Below are 24,216 nucleotides of genomic sequence, written 5' to 3'. Positions count from 1 at the left end.
TCAGCACCGCCTCTGTACAGTCTCAGCCTTATTTTGTCATTTGCTGAGAGCTGCCTGTATCTTTTGAAACGCTAGCCTGCATTAAGGAGCATCTATCCCCGAGCCTTTAGACTCTCTGCTGACCAGAAACGGCTAGATGGATACAAAAAAGAACGTAGTGGTTAACCGATATGCTGCTAATATTTCATCCACGGGCCTCCTTCTCCTCCCCGCCCCCCCCCCCCCCCTCCCCTCCCGTTTAAAACTTCAACTCTTGGAAAAACATAATATTTTAAGCTTTCCACACAAATATTGATATTGGCAAATAAAGCCAGCCCCCAGCCTTTGGTTAGAGACAGTCTTCTTTTTGTTTCTACCCTGGGCAATCCAAATTAATCCACTGTATTACAAATTGCCTCGAAATATTTCACTTTTCCTGACAAAACCCATACCCGGCATATGTCAGTCACTATGAGAGGCATTTTTCCTAGTCCGTTTGTGCGCTGGCTCTTTCTAGACTGTATCAGACAGCGATGGGCGGCAAGATTACATGACCCAGCAGGAAATTCTCTTATTTCTGTTTGCATTTGTGCTGTGGCAAGGCACAAAATATTTAATGTTATCAAGTAATCAGGTAAAGCAAAACTGCGTAAGTTTGAATCTTTGTCTCGCCTCCTGTTCGCAGGGCAAGAGGTGTCCACCAGGTGAAAGCAGGTCCCCCACTTTGGCCATTTACCATCACAGCCAGCGCATCTCTCCTGAGCAGGGACAAGTCCTGAGCAGGCACATCGCCCTGGCCGAGGCTCTGAGTTTAACTCGGCACACGGCCAGACTGCACATTACATGAAAGGCAACAACTTCTCGAGTCATTACCTGAAATTAAATGCGAATGCAAAGAGCACAGACGTGAAGGGGCTGTGTAAAATGCAGCTCTTTGTATTGTTTTTCGTTTGTTTTGTTTGTGTGATGCTTGTAACAAATTTATTTTCGGCCAAATGTCGCACAGAAATCCATGTGTCTGGACCCGCACTGGAAAATGAAGCAGTGGCTCGTGGAATGGAAGCCGGGATCTGTGCCGGTTTCCCGGACACAGCCCCTCGGTGCCGCTCCGGAGCGGGGCACGCAGCCGCTCCGAGCTGGCACCGACCGCGGCCGCGCCTCTCACAGAACCTGCAAATTAGAAAGTAAACTGCGAGGCAAGAGAAAAAGCCAACAGAAACTGCCACTTCTCGAGAGTACGAGGCCGATATTTTTGTTCTCTTATCTCTTAGCCGTGCTTTTGTAATCTCGCAACAATCCTTTTTTCACGTATAGGACACCATCGTTTACAGGAAAACTGCTGGAGAACTGTATTCAATCGCACGAATAGCAACCTATTAGACAAACGATCCAAGCTTACGGCTGTACCTGTGTTCTTGTAATTAATAACCTCTCGAACATTCCCTACCAGGTAATGGTGACAAAATCCACGCTATTTGGATAAGACAGCTCTCATCTCATGATCGGAATGTAGCAAGAATACACAGCCCATTTTATTTGTGTACGCTCCTTTTTTTTCCTCACAAGCACAGAAAATTGTGCCGATTTGAAACAGAGACATTTATCCTGTATTAGAATTTAACTAATTATAGCACTCTCTCCTGAAAAGCTTGGCAGCAGCTTGGCTGTGGCTCAACTATTTGGTTGTGCTTATTTGCATTCAGGAGTGGAGTAGTACCTGGTAAAAAAAGAAAGGTGCTAACCTCTGGTTTCTTTGTGTAAGTGTAATTTAACAAATGAGTAAGTTAGGAATAAAGAAAACCAGACCTTTAGCTAATAACAAACGTGTTTTTTATCACTTCTTAACTTTGTGAAATCGGCATTTGTTGTTACCTACGTAAAATGCTCTTAACTGCTTTACTGTTAAAGAGCCATCAATTGCATCTCAGTCAGAAGTAATTTATATCTTCCTAGATATTTGGCTTATTGAATTTTAACGAAAGAAAAAGCCTAATATAAGTAGCAATCAATCAACTATGAAATTAAGAAACGGTTACTAACTACAAACAAATCTATTTACCATTCGAATAAAGACCAGGGGAGGAACAAATGCTAGTCCTTGGCAGCTTGTTACTAACCTGTTGTGTCAGCATCTGTCACCAAAATAATGGAGAAAGTGATCAGAAAGGACAATCCAGTTGTCTAAATGACCTGTACATAACAATGTAGCTCGTAGGATCATTAATTTCAACTTCCAGCCCTTGTAAGGATGGTCAGCCTGTCGAAGTTAGACAATATTTCCACTAAAAATCTCTTCAGAAATCTGGTCTCTGTTCATTTGGTATCATGGAACTTCATTAACATCTCTCCAATAGTTATTTTATTGCTAACAAACCTTCAGCACAACTTGGCAGCAGAAGGCACCAGAAAGTGCCTTCAGGATGTAGCCAAGGTCAGCATTTTCCTGTCCATCATCTACCTTGAAAACCAGGAGAGCAGTTGTCCACGAGACCCAGCCCTACTTTACTTTATGTATGCTGTTACTTGCAGGCCATATCTGCTTCCTCCCCCTACATTTGGCATATTTTTCTGACTTTGTGTGAGAAGAGAGGTGTCCCATTCCTATTTAACCACACTTGCATCCATGACCAGTTGACATCCCAATTTCATATTTATATAGATAGAGATATATGAAAGTATATGCAAAAGTATGTATGAAAGAGTATATTAATGTATAGATACATATTTCTCACACACGCTCTAAAAACTGCAGCGACTGATACATTAATATTCAAACACAAATATTTCACAACTGCTATAAAAATAGTTAATTTTCCACTTATGACTGTAGAAAAAAAATAAACAAAATGTTAAAATCCCAAGTTGCTGGGAGTTGTTTTGTTCGGTTGGTTTTTTTCTCCAGCTAATACAGCTAAGTACAAACTGCTTGGAACTCAGATGTAACATCAGGCAATTCAATCTTTTGTAATATAATTAGGAGTTCTAGTCCTGCTTTTTTGGGGCCATGTGGTAATAGCTACTTTTCATATGTGTTTTTCTGACAAAAGAAAACTATATTAAGATTGCACAGTATCCCATAATATTAGTCTGGCTTCCATGAATGCTAATAGAAGGAATTTCAGTATGTATCAAGGAAAGACTGTACCTTCCTAAACATAGGAAGGTACATTTGTCATTCAGGTGTGGGTGATCTGACATTAACACCTCGTTAAGATGCAGACTATACCTTTTGGGGAGGTTTTGTTGTTGTTGTTGTTGTTGTTGTTGTTGTTGTTTTCTGTTGCTGCAGGTATTTTTCCTGATGCCTCGGTTGAAACAACAGAGAGTTTAAAGAACTCCTGAGCACACCTTCAGGTAACTTGCACAGGAAAAAAGTTCAGGGATCTCGTAGTTCCGGAGAGCTCGTAGAAAGCTCTTCACTTTGCTTTGGCGAGTAACACCCATCAACTGATCAACGCATAAATGCACCTTGTTGTTTTCTTCTTTGTTTCAAATGAATGCTTTCCTACATTCCCGGGTCTCAAGTTTCATACATACAAGGAATATTTTTTTTTAAAGAGCTCATTCATACGAAACCCCTCCTCCTTCATGTTAAAGGATCTTCAGGGAACAGAAAAAAGGGTCAAGGAGATGATGCTACGGAGCCTGGAAGTCTGAAGCACTGCAAAGGCAGCAGCACATCCAGGAATGCAGTTTCAAGGTTCTGTGATGTAAGTTTTGCTGGACTGTCACTGACTCACAGCCACTTCAACATCAGAACAGATCAACAGAGAAACTTACTTTTAAGAATATAATCTTTTTCCTAAATGGGAATTACTGCATCAGGAGAGACAAAGAAAAATGGGGAAAAAAAAAAAGAAAAATAAAACAAAATGAAAAAGAGATAACTAAAAGAAAATCCTCAAAAGACTCAAAAAAACCCCATAAAACTGCTTGCAGAGTAGTGCTCGAAAAATTCATGTCATAAATATCCATCACATATATCATCTGTGTTACCTCTGACCTTACATACTCTATGAATGTGACTATGAACACCAAGGCATGTTGGCTGCTTCATCTTATCCCTGAATGCAATAAAGGTCTTTCTGCTAGCTTGAACAGAAGTTGCACCTTGCAAATTTTTCTGCATATGGTCAGACATGCTGTACTTTGAACACTGCAATTCTGAGAAAAATTTGTTGGATACAATAAGACCTCATCTTACTACACATTGCAATGTTATGTAATGGAAATAGCATGTTTTGGCATACTTTATACCTTAATTTATGTTTGGTATATTACTTGACTTAGGCAGACTAAGCATATTATGAACCTAAAAGGCTTGTCAGTGAGAATCAGAATCATCATTCCAATTTATAATTTAGTAAACTATATATTAAAAAGCTACCATTTATCTATCTCAAAATAAAAGGCCTTAAAAATGTTGCCAAAACATTTTATTTAGGCTGGAAGGTATTTCTCATTCAGAAACACCCTGAAAACAAACAGATTAGGTATGATAATTTTTATACAGCAGATTTTTTTTTCAATATAGATGTAGATGCAGATATAGATGATACAGATATAGAAAGAAGCATAAAATCTGAAATGTCCCTTATTTACTGCTTTGGTGATGTGCAGTATATTATGGATACTCTAGACAAATAGAGGGGACAATCTGCAAGAAGTTTTAAGCTATGAACCTCTTGATTTTGTATTTTGATTTCCAGTTAATACCTTTAACAGTGGTTACACACACTGCCAGGTGTAGCAGCAGAAATTTTTAAATAACAAAGCTTTTCCTACAAAATTTATAACCTTGATGTTAAAAGAAAAATCACAAAAGCTCCAGTATTTGTTGGTGACATTTAAAAGTCACCAACAAATTATTATATTGCAGATCCTGAAATCAAGCTGAACACTATACATTTGGAAACTAACTAGGTAAGATAAACATCTACTGACATTTTATTCCCTGTTGACAACAACAGCATTTCTATAGTCAGGTTATGCAACCTGACCATAATTCCCCAGAAAGGCAGATATCTTTTCTGAAATAGAGTGCATTGACTTTTCAAAAGCAGAGTGATAATAAAAACAGGACGGTGGTTCAAACAAGAAAAGTTATTTACTGGAGGTTTTCCATGAGATCAGACATCTTTTTATCTGAAAATTAATGCAAATATTCACAAAAATAGAGAGAAATGCTTTTAATCCATAGTTAGATAGGTATGTCAGCATAGAAAACACTTTAACATCATATGTTAATTTAAGTACATTTTAAAAACAGCCACAATGCAAGAATTTATATTCTTCACTGACTGAAGTTTTAAGCCCCATTACACTCTCCATCTCTTTCTCTATCTATAGCAGGTTGTGGCTTACAAAAACAGACAAGGAAATACCAAAGACAGCCTTTTTAAAGATCCAATTAGCAACTTATACCCTCAAAGTGGAAAACATTAAAATAATGTTAGGCTTTGAAATCAGGGGACATTTCTGTCCTGTATGCTGATGGACAAAGCATTGGCTACAAGTAATGAGTTAGAGATCCATGAACAGCTGAAAAAGTATTTCTTTTTCTCTAGATTTCCTTGCACCACAAAATATTTACACGAGTCCGACACATTTACGCATGGGTCTGTCTATGTGAAAAAATTAAGTTGGGTTAACGGTAACATATAGATCTAATTTTATATTATTCCAGAACTGTTGTATTGTGTTATGTTTCTGTAACAGTTCTGTAAGGGTTTGCCCCTCCACCCCCCATTTTCTCCCTTTAGCCAGGACCCAGGAGAAAATGGGGGGTGGAGGGGCAAACCCTTACAGAACTGTTACAGAAACATAAAAACACAATACAACCCAGAACAGAATAAGAATCTCTTATTTTTTTTAAATCCTCTAGGAAACAGAAGTATTTGAAAGTACAAAACCATAACAGGTTTCTTTATCATATTATAACAATAATTTATGATGAAAGATCTAGAGGACTACTCATATTCCTAATAAAAGGAAAGTGCATGATCATAATTTGTATTGCTGGTTCAATAAAATATTCTGAACAGACTTCTCTGAGAATGGCATTTCTAGCTGTTACACCTCCCAACACACTTTGCAAGCATGTATTTTATTTTGTGAGAAAATGAGAATTCGGTGTTTCAATATGTGACATACATCATATGAACATGAACCCTTATTACATTTGGACTTCTCATCCAGTTCTTCTAAGCAAGCCTAAACTTAGTCACTGTACAACAAACCTTGTAGACTTAATCAGTTCTGCATCCTATACCACATAAACATATAAGCAATTGAAAACACAAACTATGATAGTTTACTGACAGGTATAAAATACTTTGACCAAAAAATCCCACAAAACCCAAACCACTGCAACCACATATAATAAAATAAGTCAAAAGTAGTTAACTGAAACTTGTTTATTGGTAATAAATGAAAATTCAACAATTGCTATTCAGAGGCTTAAAAAGAAACAGGTCTCCATATGCTTGCTGTGCTTGATTAAATCAACTAGTTATCTCCAATATTCAGCTAATATTTTTAAACTTTTGCCTTTTTTTGCCTGCTCCCCATCCTCCGCTTAGCTGCACTGGATGGTCTCGAAATGATATCCGTTCTGTATGAGATGGACCCAAATATGATTTTTCTGGAGTAGAAATACTCTTTTCTAAACAACAAAACAGACATGAAATTAAAAAATCAACCAACCAAAACTCCCTAAATTTCACTGTATCATATTCTTTTCAAGACAATAATATTTGTAGGTCTAATTAGCACACAATTTCTATAGTTATGTTTCACTCACCATTTAAAAGTAATACAAGTAGTTTCACAAGGTAGTACTTTAAAAATATAAACTCCTTATCCAAAAAGATGGCAAAGTTACTAAACAAAATTACCATATTTTTAGAAGTGTCATTATCTGTCTTAAACACTTACAGAGACACTCAATGCTTTTCACAAAGAAACTCTGTGGATGAAGAACTAGTTCAGAAGATCTATCTATTTAACAATTTTTTGTGGTTATGTTAGACCAAATAAAAGAGAGTTTTCTTTTGTTCAAAGCTCAGGAATACTTAAATGCTGGATGGTGCCACAGAAAAATTTAAGAACACATAGGAATATGTGAAACACTCACTTTCATTGTCCTGCATACATATTCTTAAGTAATTTCAACAATTGTTTCTAAAACACTCTTCAGACAATTATTTAAATAAAATAACCAGTAAGCATGACCAAAGATATAATATTTATTTAAAATAAATTAACATTTTACACCTGATAATATCTTTCTTTGGCACCTATAAGAAAGAAAACAACTGTGGAAGACAACCCAAACTCTGCAAGAGAATGATATGATATTCACAATACAGCAGTTCATGTCTGTGAGTGTACATATATATATATATATATATATATATATAATTTACATGCTAGCTTATCAAATATGTACTTTATGAACAACTTTTTGCCACTTACCAAAGGAAAATATTATTGCCTACATAGTTTCAGTATTTTTAATATTTTAATTTTTTTTAGTATTTCTCAAGAGAAAAAAATAATTTCTCACAATACATTGTGACAAAATAGTAGAACATCATTCTGTATACCAATGTATAAAACATAGCTATAAATTTCAAAGAGTAAGAGTTTCTTTGTTTTCTCATGGATGCTTTCCTGTAGCCTTCTAGATCTAAGTGTCAGGAGGTTTTCCTAGCCTACAGTTCCCTTTGTTATGAATTCTTAGATTATTGCAAATGTATCTTAATAAACAGTTCTTTTGGCCACCAAGAGCTTTCAAGTATTTTTAACATTATCTCTATTCATCTTCTAATGTAGTAGGCTCTACAGATGTAGTCAATTCTTTTTTACTTAAAATATATAATCTACTCTAGATGTATCTCCTAAAGATTTAAAAGTCTAATATTTTGACTTTACATCATTCACAATTTCCTTGCCTTTGGATTATTTTATTTAACACCACAAATGGTAGCAGATCTCTCTAGTAGAGAAAGGCACTTGTTAAAGATCAAAGAAAATAGTTAATCAAGCAGTAAAATTTTCATTAATTATTTTGCCTGGGAACCATAGCATATTCACTAAAGACTGAAACCCTCAAATTAGTAAATAAGTGTCTAATTAGTGAAACTTCAAAATAAATTTAATGTGGTAATAATATTTTTAAAATTGCATGCCTTTAATTTCAAGAAATATTTTATGAAATTGAAAACATTGTTAAACAACAAAAATAATTAAGACTGGAAATTTTTGTTAAAATAAAAACAAAAAGGAAATCGCTATTGCACATTCAAAGTGGAAAACAAAATTGGGGTTAACTTATATTTTTCTGTGCACTCATCTTCAACATGATATCCACAATATAGATAAACAAGATATAGCAGTTTTTTCTATATTTTGACAAAAAATAGATTTTATTACATTATTTCATTATTTTTAAAACAGAATAAAAACAGATGCTAGAAAGAGCCTATGAATAATTAACTTGAAAACTAGTCTAGTAGTGATAGAGTCAATATAGGAAGACAGTCAATCAACCTAATCCTAATTGCCTGCTCTGGATTATTTCTGGACTAAGAACCTCACTTGTTTATGAATCTACGTGCACTGCTAAATAGTATTTTCATAATGGATTTCAGTAACCTGTACATGTAGGGTTTGGCCTCTCCACTTGTAATTATATACAATGCATTGGAAGGAATATATTGTCCTTCCATGAGGTTGAGATATGTATTATTGTTCATTAAAAAATCCCAAAGACCTGCTGTATGCAGGTTTAAAACATCAGAGGTTGTTCCAAAGTCTGACAGTCATGGGTCTCTTTTTTTTTAATCTACTCTCATTAGATTTTGTAGCATCTGCTTTAAACTTTATTATACAATTGTGACCTAGACAAACTGACTTGAATCACAGACTACCTGTAGTCTTACTTTCCACCCTTTACACAGTTCTCGGCACTATTCAGCCAAATTAAAGAAAGCCATTGTAGAGAATGATCAACTAATTTGGAATGAAGTCTTTACAGAGAAGCTTGTTGTAAATAATTCACTGTAAATAATTCTCACTGTAAATAATTCCCTTTGTATGTCCCATCTTTCTAACTTTGAAACGGGCATAATTATGTTTGCATTTCTGATTAAGTACTTTTGATATCTACTAAATAGTACTAAGAGATGGGTATTATTATCAACGCTGCTGTTCCAGTTATCAGTGGTGGAATGATGAAAGACAGAGCTGGCATGGAGTACCAAAAGCCTATTCCCTGAAAAAGAATTCTCAAGGATAGCTAAATCACACCACCTATTCAGATCACAGCTATTTCTCAGATGTATACTAGTGGCCATTGTAACTAGTCATTAGCTAATGGCTAAATATTATTTATGATTGAAAAATTGTGTCCTAAAGCAAAGGTATAACGGTATATGAAGCTATTAGTCAAATATGAGAAAGGGTTTTGTTGCAGTTCTTTCTCCTAGAGTTTAATGCAAGACCAAATAGAAAGATTAATGAAAACATAAGAATAGATTCATAGATTCATGAAGGTTGGAAAGGGCCTTTAAGATCATGGAGTCCAACCATTAACCCAGCACTGTCAAGTCCGCCACTAAACCATGTCTCTAAGCATCACCTCCACATGTTTTTTGAACATTTTCAGGGATGGTGACTCCACCACTTCTCTGGTCAGCCTGTTCTAATGTTTGACCACCTCTTCAGTGAAAAAAAATTTCCTGATACCTAATCCAATAATGATCCAATAATGAATGGAATGTGCTGCAAATATGGGACTTACCTGATTGATCATACATATGCCCACAAATTACTACGCTTTCTTTTACTTCATGTCTTTTGCTATTCCAGTGAAAATCTAGGTATGAGTATTTCACATGTGCTCAAGTAAGAACAGCTTTGCACTTAAGTGTAAAATGATCATCTAGGTAGAATTTTGCAAGAAGTAAAAAAAAAAATTGCACATAAACTAAAAAAACCAGTAACTTTGTTATCAATACCTGTGTTTGCAAGAGATTTTCTGATTCTGATTTACAAATGGGCAATTTTTTTCTTCAGAAATATTCAGTAAAGACACCTCCATTATGAAATGGCTAGAATTTTGTCAAGATCAAGGGAATGAGAGAAGACAAGAGAGTCTGGTAAGGGATGACAGTGGCACTTTGAATTGATAGACAGAACCTAGAAGTAGTCCTTAAAACCAGTCTTGTTAAAAGAAAAGTCACAAACCAGAAGACAAACCTGACATTCTGAAAACCCTCAACACATATCAATTGAATCCTTATTATGTTTTTTTCTCTTATATTTATTGATTGGGGGTTTTATTGAGGGCCCTTACATATTTTTCTTACAGTATTATTAATGATTGTGAACAGTTTTACATCATGCTTGGATTTCCAATATCTCCATTTCCCCCTAAACTGCAGTGTATCTTGCAAATGAATGATTTTGTTTGTGAGTTAATTAAGAGAATATAGCATGTGAGTAAATCACATTACTGCTATCATAATTTCTTAATTGGTAAAATAAAGATGACATATATGACATAATCATATTTTGCTATAAAGAGGCATATATTTCATTAATATGCATACATATACACATTGGTATGCACATGTGCATTTGTGATTTATGAATAATTGTAAACATAATCATAATACTTTTAGTTCATGTTATGTTCCTTAAATGTATTTGTAGTGGGCCTTGCCCAAAGGCAACAACAGAAAGATTCACAGCATCTCAAAATGCTATATTTAGTACCTTTACTAAATAGAATTAGGTGAATATATTAAATGTAAACTAACATGTTTACTAAATGTAAATTAGAACAATTACATTTGGTTTACTATACACAGTAATGATATTTTTGACAACTATTATTATTATTACCACTACTTGTACTAGAATTAAACAGAATTATACTGGCAAGTATATTAAGTATAATTTAACAGGGTATGTGGTTATTCTAATACCAACTAATGTGGGAACAAATCTTAGCCAAGAAAAGCAGTTTAATTTCTGCTACACTAAAGCAGGCTTTGAAAGACAGGCTCTAACACTTATTTACTGTACATTCATTTATTTGTAACAATTTAATATATGAAGCTCCAGTATAGTCTGAGAAACTTTCAGATGCCTGCATATAGCAAAGTATTTTGAGCTTGTGCTGAAAGCTTGTCTTGGGATAATGTCACATGCTTCTATTTCCAAGCAGTCACTTTTTGGTTGTTTAATCTGTTTTCTGCTATCAATTTGTTCTGGTCTTTTTTTGGTTAAAGCCTGGGTCTTTTAACAAATGTCAAGGTTTACATATCCACTGTTTTGATAAGTAATGCAATATGTAAAATGCTTTGAATTAAATTTTCGGTGTCCAAGAAGAAAAGCTTTGTTAAAAAGGTTATGATAGAAATTTTATGATGCATAGTAGACGTCATAGGACATTTATCGATCCGCCTAACATTGTATGTCTGGAGATATAATTTATTCCAAAGTCCTTACCATATTGTATTACTTAAAAGCAAATACAGCGTAAGAAGGCATGGAGAAAAAAACTTCAACATTTTAATGAAAGTGACCAGAACGAATCCTTAGCAGCAAAGCATTTACATCAATTTAAGCTCTGGAAAGAAGGTAGGCTCAGCAGGTCTGTGAAAAAGGTAAACACTAAAATATCAGATAAGTTAACCTTTTAATAATGTTACTTACGGATATTTTGAAGTGAGATTTTTTTTATTTAGTTGCATTGTTTGCATAAAAATAGTTATTGTACTGCAATTTTAATATTTCAATATTTTTATTTAATATTTTAATATTTAAAAAAAATTCAATATTTTTTAATTTCAAGATAATATTTAGACAGCATTGAAAAGTCTAGGGATTGATTTATATAAATACCTCATGATATGTAAAGATAGATCTCCTTTTTGTATGGAGATCTGATGAAAGGTAAATGGTGACTTTTGTTTGTAAATCTTCATGACTTCATGCTGGTAGGACTAGAGACTAGTTCTAAAATTTTATAGAAACAATGAACTTAAATTTCTTTGTTTATCAAACATTGATGCTCTTCTAACTAGATCATGCTGACAATTACATACTTGAATAATCTGAACTCTACAATGTGACTTAGTCACATGGAGTTGAAAGAGATAACAATGTACAAGAATATATTATAAACATTTATTCCACACAGTTAAAATAAATGTAATTAACATAGTGCTCCAAATAAATTCCTGTAAAATATAACTAATTTCTATTTACAAATAAAGACTTTCAGCACAACTGCTTATTAAAGCCCATTTGGGTTTCAGCTCCTTATCTATTTCCCCAATTTTAAGGATAAAATTGAGTGTCTACCCAAAATTTTCCAAAAGGTTGGTCACTTCTAAGAAAATACGTAAAATATTTATGCTGCCCTTTGCAGACAGACCCAAAATCTACCAAATAACAGAGCCTTTCTTGTGGGATATGTCCAAATCTGGATCAAGTATATATAAATTGAAATTCTTCCATGATCAGAGAAGGAATTATTGATCTTTTGGGAGATAGTCACTAAAATACCAGTCAGTATGGAAACATGCTTTACCATGACATTACATGGAGCTAAGCAAGGCTATCCCTAAAGGTAAAGGTGCAAAGTCAGGGAACTTAAAAGCCTGCTATTTCATGTTGTCTGTGGCAGATGGAGAATACCTACAGGAAACATGGACAGGATAAGGATCAAAACCCCTACAGGAAGAAGACTGAGTGAGGAGGCAAAGGGCTGCAACTAAAATCCAAGAGAGAAACGAGACTGACTCAGAATCAAGGTGAGAGAAGCTAAAGCTAACATGGTAAACAATGCCTTGGCACAGCTGGCACTAGAGACTAGAATGACTTGGCAAAGAGACTGACACAGAGGAGGGAGAAAAACATAGAGAAGAAGAAAACTGTGAATTGGCAAAGGGGAATTTTGTAAGAATAAAGAAGATGGATTAAGGGGCACTAGATGGTTCCTAACTCTCAGAATTAACATAATTTTAAAAAGCAAAATAAAGGTAATAATAAGAAAGAACACAAAGAATAAGTACATTAAGAGACTGGACTTAAGATCTGCCTAAACAGTTCACAAAACCAGGCCATATTTGGAGGAGGTCTAAACTACATGATGATGAATCCGAGGAATACTGTCAGAAATAATTTGGATTCAAAAAGAAACAGAGAGTGAGAGGGAAAAAGTAATCAGACTGTGATTTGTAGAAACAAACAGAAGACTTGATGGCATATGTGGGAAAGAAGAGTGGATGGGAGAGGAAGCTTGTGCTGCAATAAGTTGGAGGACAGAAACAAGAACCATTCATAGTGAAAGAAAGGATTACAGAACACAGGTGTGGAAAAAACAGCAATGAAAAAGAGACAAATTAAAAGGAAAAAGCAAGGAAAGAAAGAGTGCCTTGGGAAAGAAGATCTTATAGACACATATTTACTATCAGTGCAGCAATCTTAAGAAGTAGCCAAACAAATTACTGGACCTTGCAGTGAATGGATTTGAGAAATATTTTTGAATCTACTTAAAAAACATCCTACAGCAAAGGAAACATAAAACTGTTATTACTTACTCAAATCATAGGACAGAAATCCTTATTGTTGATCTAATGGTTCCATGGTTCTAAGTAGATATCTAAGTGAACTATAAACCAATGTCTCAACATAGATTTTTTTTTAAGCTGGTTTCTCTTCAAAAAAATCCCCAATGAAAAACTCCCAAACCCTAGTAGAAGAGTATGAGGCTGTTAAAATTAAACACTTAAAATTTAGAATATACCTCTGTATATCTGTTCTTGAATTATTTTCATAATTGGAAGCATAGATGATGAAATTACGTGAGTTTTTTCTCCTTAGCCTGTTAAATTCAATGAAAGCAAGTTCTACATGCCTTAAAATCTGCATTTAGGTAATTTTTTAATATGCAACCTCAAAGTCAATTAAGCAGCATCTTTCAAATTTCATTCTCTAGTCTGTTCAAAAAGATTAGGTATATGTTGTTTGAGTGTCAACCAATACATAGAAAAATATTGACGTGTGAAAGAAATGTGCACAAGAAACCCCTTGGTAAAATATGAGCAAATTCATAGAGAGCTTAAGAATGAGATGCTTATTACAGAGTTTACAAATCCTAAATGAAAGACAGCAGTCCTTGAACTAGAATATATAGACAATAGTTATGCTAAGAAGAAAGGAACAGGAAAGCAGTAGTTTTTTAATGTGAAGCTGTACCATACACTGCTTATAACAAAGTTGAAGGGTTTCTAACAACTCTCATGAAAGAAAGGGAGGCAAAAAAAATCAAGGTGGAGGTTCTATCAAGAGCAAAAAGAATTGAGTAAGATTTAAAAAGGAAGTGAAATAAAAGCTACTGTGTTTTTTTCCTGAGTTGGAAGACTTTTCACTGAAACAAAGGCATAATTAAACTTCATTAATTTATTTTCACTGACTAGCAGAATATAAAGTTTGAATTTACTGGAGAACTAAAACTGATAAATGTTTTTTAGGGGAGATATACATGGGTCCATTTTTTGAATTAGGGGTATTAAAGGAACGACAAGGTTCCGGTTTTAATTTATTTAATTTGTTTTCCTGGAAAGCAGTTTTACTGATATCAGAGGCTTCCTGAAAAGCTCGAATTCAGGGAAGAGAAGAATTAAGAATTCTGGGCAGTATATCAAATAAAACTTAGAGGCACAGCTCCCATTACATTTCACTTTCAAATTTTGGTCAGGAGATTGCAGTTCCTAAGGCAATATAATGAAAATAAAGTTTAAATTTGCAGAGAAAAAAAAAAAACCCACAAAATTGTGATGACAGACAATGTAAAATATGTAGGAGACTCATCTATATGTCCAACATTGTTTGGTCAGAAACAGATTAGGATGATAGAAGGTAGCTGATTGTCATAGCCTTACTCACAAATTGGATATTAACATATGCAACAAACCACACTTTCTAGCTTGGTACAGAAAATGCTTATCTTCTAACTCTTGCAGAATATTTCTATGCCCATCTTGCAACTTAATGCTGACTACAGTACCAGTGTTCAGGAAAATATTAAAACAAAAAATTCAACTGGAAATTTATACTAATGTTTATGGAGTTAATAAAAACAATAAAGAATGGTCAGACCCCCTGCCTCCCAATGAGCCCCACCCCCAAAAAAAAAAGAAATATAAAGTAAAAAATAGTTACTAAGGAGCATAAAGCAATAACTAAGAAGGAATATTATATTCCTTCTGGAACATAATATAAGTATGGTCTTAGATCATAATGTACTGGCCATTAACAGATGCAAAGTCCTAAATTAGACAGATAACTATTTACTCTAGCTGAACAATGGCTACTCTTTCTTTATGTTATGCATTTAAAAAAAAATATTTGGTCCATTTAATGAATAGTTAGTTTTCCCTTTGAACATGTAACAGGGAAGCAAATCAAATACTTTAAAGTAAACAAATGCTTTCCTTAAATCAAGATATACTGTTAAAAGCATTCCTTTTATTACTTAATTAATTTAGCTTTGTCAAGGAACAGAATTAAGTTAGTTTAGGATTAATCTATCCCATCCAAATTTTTCAGAAAAAAATAGGAAATTTGGCTTTTAAAAAAACTTAAAATAGTTTAAATCAGAATCCAAAAAACCTGCCTTTGGAAAAAAAGATCTATAGAAAGAAAATAAAAGTTTGGAAGTTCACAAAATATTTCTTAAAATCTTGACTTATCCTTTCTAAAATACCCTGTGAATTTAAAGATAATAACTTTGAAGTGTAGTATGTTTTGTCTAACAAAGACATGAGAATTCATACATTTCCCTGTATATATAAAAGTTATTTTATTTCAGCATCACATGAATTTGATCAAGATTTTTTAATAAATATATTTAAGAATCCATTATTTTATATTTGTAGACTTTCTTCTCAGCCCATAAGATCTCAACAGTTTATTTATACAATTTCTAAATTACAAGTTATATATAAGGAACATGTATGATACTCCCAAATAACAGATCTTGATTCCTAACAATAATTGATTTCTGAGGAACAGCCACAACTATGGATGTTGTAAAGGGAACTCAGTAACATTTTATTAATAAAGCTTGTCAAATCATTAGGTTGAGATCTGAAAAAATGGTACAAGAACTTAAGAATTTATTGAAATGACAGCACCTCTAAGGTGACAGCATCTTTATAATAATCTAATATAACTGCAGGTTAACTCAAAGGGAATCCACCTACTAAGTCACTGAAATAGTTCCTAGGCATCTTAATTTAATATTTCATAAGGCAAAACCAAGAGAGACTATAGAACAAGAAAGGATTCTATAACAAATACATTCTCAGCAAAGGCAAATTTATAATTTTTTCAGATTAAAGATATCATGGGGCTAATGATTTTATTCTGATAATTGAAAAACAACAGTCTTTGGCAAAGAGAAATAATGTAATGAACATATTTCTAAACTTCATTTCATATGAAATGCAAAAAGGGGACGCTAATGTTTGTTTTTATATATCATAAGTGACACAATTGAATGTATCATCACTTTTTAACTTCTTAAATCCATGGTGATAAAACTTATAAAGACACATATGCAGAAACATATTTAAAAATACATAAGACTTGGGCTTTTTTTCCTTAGTTCCTGGACTACTGAAATAAGAACAAATATATAGGTATGGTGTAGTAAATGTGTATTTTTGTAAAGTATATTAGCAGACATTGTAAACTCTCTCTTTCTCTCTTCACTCCTGTCCTGCCACACTTATGACTCTGCCAGTTGGTTTTTCTTTCCTGCTCCTTTCTTAATCTCTCCTTTTTGAAGGTATAGTGCAATGATACTTTTTTATTTTCCAAAGAAAAAAAAAAAACCTGTTCCCAAGATCCACACAGGTAAGTTCTACATGTTGAAAGAATTAATATTAATTTATTTTTGGATAGAATTCCAATATAGGTTACAATCTAAACAACATTTACACTCTAATATGAATGCAGTGTATACTATTTAACTCAATTATTCAAGATATGGACACATTCTATTCTGGATATATGAATACAACGATAATTTTGTCATTGACATCGTAGTTTAGAATTATCACACCTAAATTCGGGATCTTAGCAGTTAGGAGTCTCATCTAATTTAAATGGTATGGCTTCATCACTAGCCAATGGAGAGAAACAAAAAAAACTAAGGACACAATTCATTATTTTCTAAGATGGCTGGCACAAAGACAGAATTATGTTATTTTTCCATTGGTACAATTAACTTAGACTATGATGATAAATTTTATGTAATCTAATTTTAGGAATGTAAAACAAATGAATAAGCACAAACATATTGAGTCACTGTATTTTTTGCTTGTGGTGAAGTAATGTAAATAAATCTTCATTCTAAAGCCTTTACAAAGTATGTCAGAAAAACAGAAGTTTCAAGTATTTTTATGTTTTTCTTGAGTTTTCTTTTTTTTTATTGAAAGTGGAAATTCAGCATATATGAAAACATAATCAAAAAGTAAATCTAGCAATTTATATATCTAAAGTATATGAAATATCTGATTACTATTTTGACAACATTTCAAGAAACTTCATTACTTACAAAGTTTTAGGAATTTTGATAATTTTGCCAAAGTTATTTAATACAGCTTAAATTTTCTGTAATGTGCTTTTGGGGGAGGTTTATGTTTTTATTTATTTGAAAAAAACATTTTACACAAATAGAAAAATAGAGTATGTCATATTATCAGAAATACATTAATTTCTTCAAATTTCTTCAGTTACATTACACAAAATAAGACATGAAACTTAAAATTCTATAGATTTGTGACATTCAAGAATTAGTTTTTTTCTAGGTATAGATTATTTTGTTACCTTCTGTGGTATTAGAGTGGTGAAAATATAAGGCTTTAAAAGAGTCCTATAATACTGAGCTGTAATAAGTTCAGTGGGATCATAAACTACAGCATGAGTGGTAATCACCATGACAGAAATCTGTGCCTTGATTTGTGATATGTGTTCTGGTGCTCGGGTAACAAAACATGCATTTTTCCAAGCTCTTTTGGAAATAAAATAAGAGGAAGATTAAAAACAAATCTTTTTCATACTTTAGGGAAAAGAAAATCTTCTCAGACCTCAGCCATGAGAAGATCTATCAATACATCACAGGGAACTTCCCATTAAAATCACAAGAGGAAAGTCTATTGATATTATAGCTTTTAAACTGAACTGTAGTAAATGTATGAAAAGGCTTTAGATAAAAAAGAAACAGAAGAATAAGCAGCATGTGTTAGTAAGGATTCCAAGCATGCTCAGTTCTACCTAGCATTTTAAAGTGATCTTTAATACTGATATTGAAAAGAACCATAACTTACTTGAGGATCTTGCTGAGTGTCTGTGTGGCGGCTTATTTTTTTCTCTGTTCTCAGTCAAAGCACTTCCACTGGCCATGGAAACAAGGTCTAAATCCATGTCTTCTCTGCTTACAGGGCTTGCCTGGAAGCAGTGGGAGAGAATGTACACAATCATGAAACAAAATATAACATTTTCTGAATGTAGCTCACATTACTCCAAATAAACAAACAGGGTCTGTCAAACAACCTTCTTCAAAATGATACCACAATCCTTTTTTGTTGCCTAGGCTGAACAAATGCACTATGTCAAAGCATTTTTGTAAATAAGAGCCGATCTTAAAATTGTGGTTTGTGATCTGAGTCAATGCAACAACAAAAGAAAACATTTTAGTACAGTAATTTTGAAGAAAATCAATCTTGCATAGGGCTGATGAAACCTTAAACAGCTTAAGATCATTTACTGACCAGTCTATAATTTAAGTTATAGTTGAATGTCAGAGATGTCATATTGGATTATTTCCTGCAATATTTATGCTTTATCCAGGACACGTATCACTTCAATCAGTCATGGGCCCAGTGAGTAATTTAATCTTTAAGATTTTTGCTAATTAACCATAACCATCAGACAGCATTTTAATTATACTTTAGGCAAGAGTATTATATTAATTATAAACTCCTGACATCCAGTGATGGTATGTTTTGACATGAGGCATGTTACCTGCACAAAAATATGACAAAAGAAAAATGAAAATCGTGTTTCATTTTAGCAATGCTATTTTGGGAACATGTAGGGCAAAGTTTAAAAACCAACCTGGAAGATACCTCCCACTGCAAATTGCAGATTGCTATTTTTGCAGAAACAATTTCACATTTACTGAAGAGTGAAACAAAAAGCTATTCAGCAATAAAAGCAGCCTCTAACAATAACAAGATACTGAGGGCCAGTAACAATGATGGGGAAAAATCAGACACTGCTGATGAATAGTCTACAAAAGTCCCAGCATTCTCGAGTCAGGCTGGAAGCACTGAACATAAGAATTTACTTCCCTAGACTTTGGACCTTCAGAAGTGAAGTCCAGAAAAGCAGATTCAGTCTTTCCTCTCTCTGGGCTGAAGAGCTAGGTGTCTTTCACAACTAGATGTCAAACTGGGTATTTATTAAAAAAAAAAAAAACAAACTACCAAACAAACTACAAGAAAGGAAAAGACTCTGCTAGTGGTAATGTCACTAAACTTTTGCTTAACATTGTAGTAGCAACACTGCTCAACCAGGTATCGAGAGACTGGGTCTCAACTACTTCCTCAGGGGGCTAAAGCCCATACCTCCCTTTTTCTCAGGAAAGTGCTGTTACTATGAAGTTGCAGGCCATTCTGGAGGAGACAATTTCCAGACTTCCTGTTCAAACTACCTCACTGTACCAAAAGCAGCACTGCACCAATGCAGACAGGCTTTGTAGTCCAGTCTAACTTGGAGAACTCAGATGAAATGGAGACCTGTTTCATTTCCTTGTCTTTACTCAGTCACTGTTTAATGTAAAATTCATTAAAAAGTCCATGCATTTTCAAATCAAAACCTCCAAAGATACATAGATTTTACACTCTTCCTTCATGATTGCATTCCCTTTGTGTCCGCACAGAAAGTTTATCCCTTGTTTTCTGATGCTTACCTTTTATATGTTTAATGATGAGGAATTTATAGTTTTGCTTTGTGCAGCTAGTCTTTATTATTGCTGTTAACATCAATATTTAGTTTTCTCTTCCATAGCATTGCCAAGAAGCTTTGAAAAAGAAATGTGTTATCCTGCCAATTGTTTCTATTTTATTGACCTTAATATTTACAGTTGCTTTAAGCTTGTGAGAGCTTCCTATGTTCAGTCTTTGAACTGAAAGCTTTTAGTCTTTCATTAGTAGAAATAATGCAATGATTGTGATGCTCAAAGAGATTCAAACCAATGGAAGTGATCATTCTTATTTCTATCTAACCTGTTTAAACACACAAAAAAAATTTTTTAATGTTCCATTTCCCAAAGATTTGTGACCATGAGGCCACAAATTTTATAGAGCTAGCCTTTCCATGGTAGTATTATCCAATCCCTACCATCACAGAAACAAAGGCTTTATCATCATCTTTGTTATTTTATTTCAAATAAATGATAGTGTTTTCACTCAATTACAGTCAGACTAATAGTTAAGGCTGTATTAATCACTGGAGCAAACTTAATTTTGGCTTTTTAAAGAAGCTGATTAAAAGTCTTCTGAAGCTAATTAAAATCTTCCCTTTTTTGTTTATGATTTAGAACCAGAATTTGGAAGAAATTTAATATACTGGCACAGTTTTTTGCAGACTGTAATATTAACTTCCATCTGTAGTGATCACCATAGTCAACTCTTGAGACTTTCTGGCATTTTTTTTTACTACCACAAACCTTTCTTATTAGAATTAATTGAAAATTAATCTCAATCAGGAGGAATCTTTGCCTTGAACACAGCTTTGCATCTGTATATTTGTCTATTTCTAAGTAAAATTATCAAGATGTTCTATCACCTTCAGAGATAAAAGGTGCTTTTGAATTTGAGTTACATGTAAATGTTTGGAGATACTGATCAATAGTGAAGGGGTTAATCCTGTAATTTAAACTAAATACAAGTAAAATCAGGAAGTCTATCCTACAGGCTATTCCACAAAATCATATTAATTTAAAATAATTTAAACTGTAAGTCATCATGCCTTCCTAAGCACTTCAATGGTATTACTAAGGAGAAAAATCATCAAAATTACGAAGATTAACATAATAAGGTCTTAGATTTACTGAAGGTTACTACAAAGCAATAATCCCCAGTGAAAAGACTTTATACGCAACCACTGAAATGCAATTTTGTATCCTTGAAAAAGAAAGTCTCAAATTACTGGAATGCCCACAAATATCATTTAGAAAACTATATGAAACTTTCAGAATGCAGACTTATGGAACACATAAAAAGCAGGGGTTGTCTAACACATCAGAAAACTTCATGTTCGATCATATGGCATAGGTATAAACAACTGGAAATGACCAGGAATGCTTTCCTCTTCTAATGCTTCCTCTCTCTCTTTGCTTTTAATATATATTTTCCACTTTCAGTTTACAAGAATTTTTTAAAATAATAATTGCAGCTGTTAACTTGATTTTTATCATGATTTCATAGCTTTTAAGTAAGCTACTGTGCCAAAACAGTAGGAGCATATTCACATTTCACCCTTTAAGAGAGAACTCATATAAATTTTAAAACCAAAATTCTCCAGTCATTTGTGTGTACAAACCACATCATTATTTTACTGCCTGCATAGTACTGCTTTCTGCATTAGAGATACATTGTATTCCATTTTCTATTTTTTGAACCCTCTATTGCATTTTTTGCTGTATTTCATTCATGTGGAACAGCTATGTTATTTTGTGGCACAGGCTGTGACAATTCCATAACTTTGCCAGTTATGTGGGCACACCGCATAATACTACTGTGGGATTGCAGTAGTATTTTGTGGACAGAACCGCTTAGTACAAATAACATACAATCTACCTATGTGCACATATACTTACCAATAATTACATAATATGTAATTTAGATAACATTATTAAATTATGATTTGCTCAATTTACTGTTAGACTCCACCTAACAAATAACTATTGCTGCTGCTGCAATCAAACCCTACAACAGTAGTTTGGTTCATGCTTACAGCCTTTTAAATTTTATAAGAACCGAAGAATTGGACAAATTTGCCAGAGAAAAATATTTAACAAAATCTGACTTAAAGAACACAGAAATAGTAACATGTAAGGCTTAAAATAAATTTTTTTTCAAAGTTGAATTTTATGAGAGTTTATGGAATCATTTCCAAAATGTGCAAATTTCATAGGTTGTAGAGCTAAAGAAGGAAGAGGTTAGAAAGAGGCAAGATTGCTCAGAGAACAAAATGAGGCATATAGCACATAATCTAACTGGGAAATACTTTTAATGCAATATTTTACATCATGTATATATATATTTTACATCATGTATATGATGTAAAATATACTAATTCTGCCTAGCTTCTAAAATTTTGCCCCATGTTTTACACCCCACAAAATTTTATCAATAAGAATATTGCCAATATGGAATTAAAATGTAAAGTCTATATATATAAACATAGAGTGAATATGCATTGACCTGGAGGCATCACAACTGCTTATTATAAAAGGAGCTTTTGGGTATCTCTGACACAGTCTTTCAATTTTGTAAGTCTTCAAATTGTTAAATTGCTCGCATTTCCCCTCCTGCCAACTTATATGACTACCTGTTTCAGAAAATCCAATTTTTAAAAATGCTTCAAAAAGAGTGAATAATGAAAAGAGCAGAGGGCATTTTAAGATCTAAAAAAAATATTAAAAAGAAATTGTAGGAATTAGTATGACTTCCTGCAATGTTTTCAATAATGTCAACATATTAATATATCCTTCCAACTTACTGTATTTCAATCAATAAAACTGAAAGCATATTAGAATGATTTAGGTATGTTAGATACAGAATTTGAGAGTATTTAAAGTTGTTTAATTGACAAGAATACACATTTTCAGTAAATAATGTAGTTGGTACTGAAACTTATTTAATTTTTTTCAACTTTTTTTTGAAAATGCAGGTTAAAATGCTTTAAAAAACACACAGTAGCATTTGATGTCTTAAAAACAAACTCAGTGTCAGATCATGAAGCTAGAACCCAATGCACCTACATGGGGTTTTGTGATATTTTCTTCTGATCTCCACCAGGGGATGACTCGATTGCCAAATAGAGATAACACTACTGAATTATATAAATCAAAAAATTCTCCTGTTTTTACACCATGTATGGATTGGAAAGACCAGAATTCTGCAAAATCCCACAAAGAAACAGGTTCTTACCACAAGTTGTACTTGTCTGTTGTCACATATCGCAGGATCTAACTCAGGCAAAAAACGACAGCTGTCAAAAAATGTAGAATATAAATTTCAGTAGCTCCCACTGTACTGGGCTCACTAAAATACCTGTACAGAACCTTTTCAGGAAACACTCATACTTAATTATTTAAAATAATTCAATGATTAAGATGCATCAGGGAAATTAATACTAACTGATAAAGTATCAGAGGAATTACTATTAATATTTTTGTACTTGATTTTAAAAGTAACTAACAATTGTTTATTCAAATGATAGAATATTAAGTTAAACTATTCTAACCAGCATGTTGTGTGTTGACATAAATTGTAGAAAAGCCAGTGTTCACATTACTTTTTGTAGGAATAAAATTGTTTTCAGCTGAATAAATATATCAGCTGTTCTAAATTGCCTACCAATGAAGTTTGAATGGAGATCAGTTGGACTTTTGGCATATTAAAAAATGATATCATGATCCTTACAAAAGTCAGTACAAATACTAGGGCATAGCATACACCTGGAGAGGTAGCACAATAATATCTTAGAAAATTTATAGATTGCTGTGTCTTCTTACTTTTAAACATCATTACCTGTTGTATTCCAGCGTTTTTATTCAATTTAAAAGTTATGGAAATTATCTTAAACAAACACATTGAGTATTTCTTATGGATCATGATTGAAAGATAAATATTTCTGCAAAGCCAAATAAATATTACCTAAGGAACATGTTTTTCATATTGTTTCTACAATCATTGATACAAGCAGGATATGTGGCGTATTTTTCTGCACAAGACAGTACAAATTGCAGCCCATTGTATTATAAATAATTTTAAATTAAAATAATGATAAAATTAATATACCATTATATAGTATTGCTTGCCTACTGACACTTTGTTTGGTTTTCTTAGAGATGCT

The 24,216-nt window shown here is 33.2% G+C and overlaps 1 protein-coding gene across 1 annotated transcript in view; it reads right to left on the bottom strand.

Annotated features, from left to right (window-relative positions):
• Nucleotides 1–6,404: 6,404 nt before the first annotated feature.
• The window catches only part of LRRIQ1 (leucine rich repeats and IQ motif containing 1), a 102,300-nt gene continuing 84,488 nt past the window's right edge, over nucleotides 6,405–24,216 (bottom strand). Inside the window, exons 25-27 of the mRNA XM_031507743.2 lie at nucleotides 23,289–23,349; nucleotides 18,396–18,516; nucleotides 6,405–6,643 (exon numbers count right to left, since the gene is read on the bottom strand). Coding sequence (XP_031363603.2) covers nucleotides 6,504–6,643; nucleotides 18,396–18,516; nucleotides 23,289–23,349 — 322 coding nt within the window. The 3' untranslated portion in view covers nucleotides 6,405–6,503. The remainder of the gene's footprint in view (nucleotides 6,644–18,395; nucleotides 18,517–23,288; nucleotides 23,350–24,216) is intronic.

The sequence above is a fragment of the Lonchura striata genome, chromosome 5, assembly GCF_046129695.1.
Source record: "Lonchura striata isolate bLonStr1 chromosome 5, bLonStr1.mat, whole genome shotgun sequence".
In the NCBI taxonomy this organism is placed as follows: domain Eukaryota; kingdom Metazoa; phylum Chordata; class Aves; order Passeriformes; family Estrildidae; genus Lonchura; species Lonchura striata.
Note: the sequence above shows the minus strand (reverse complement) of the source record. Positions and strands in the feature narration are given on the sequence as shown.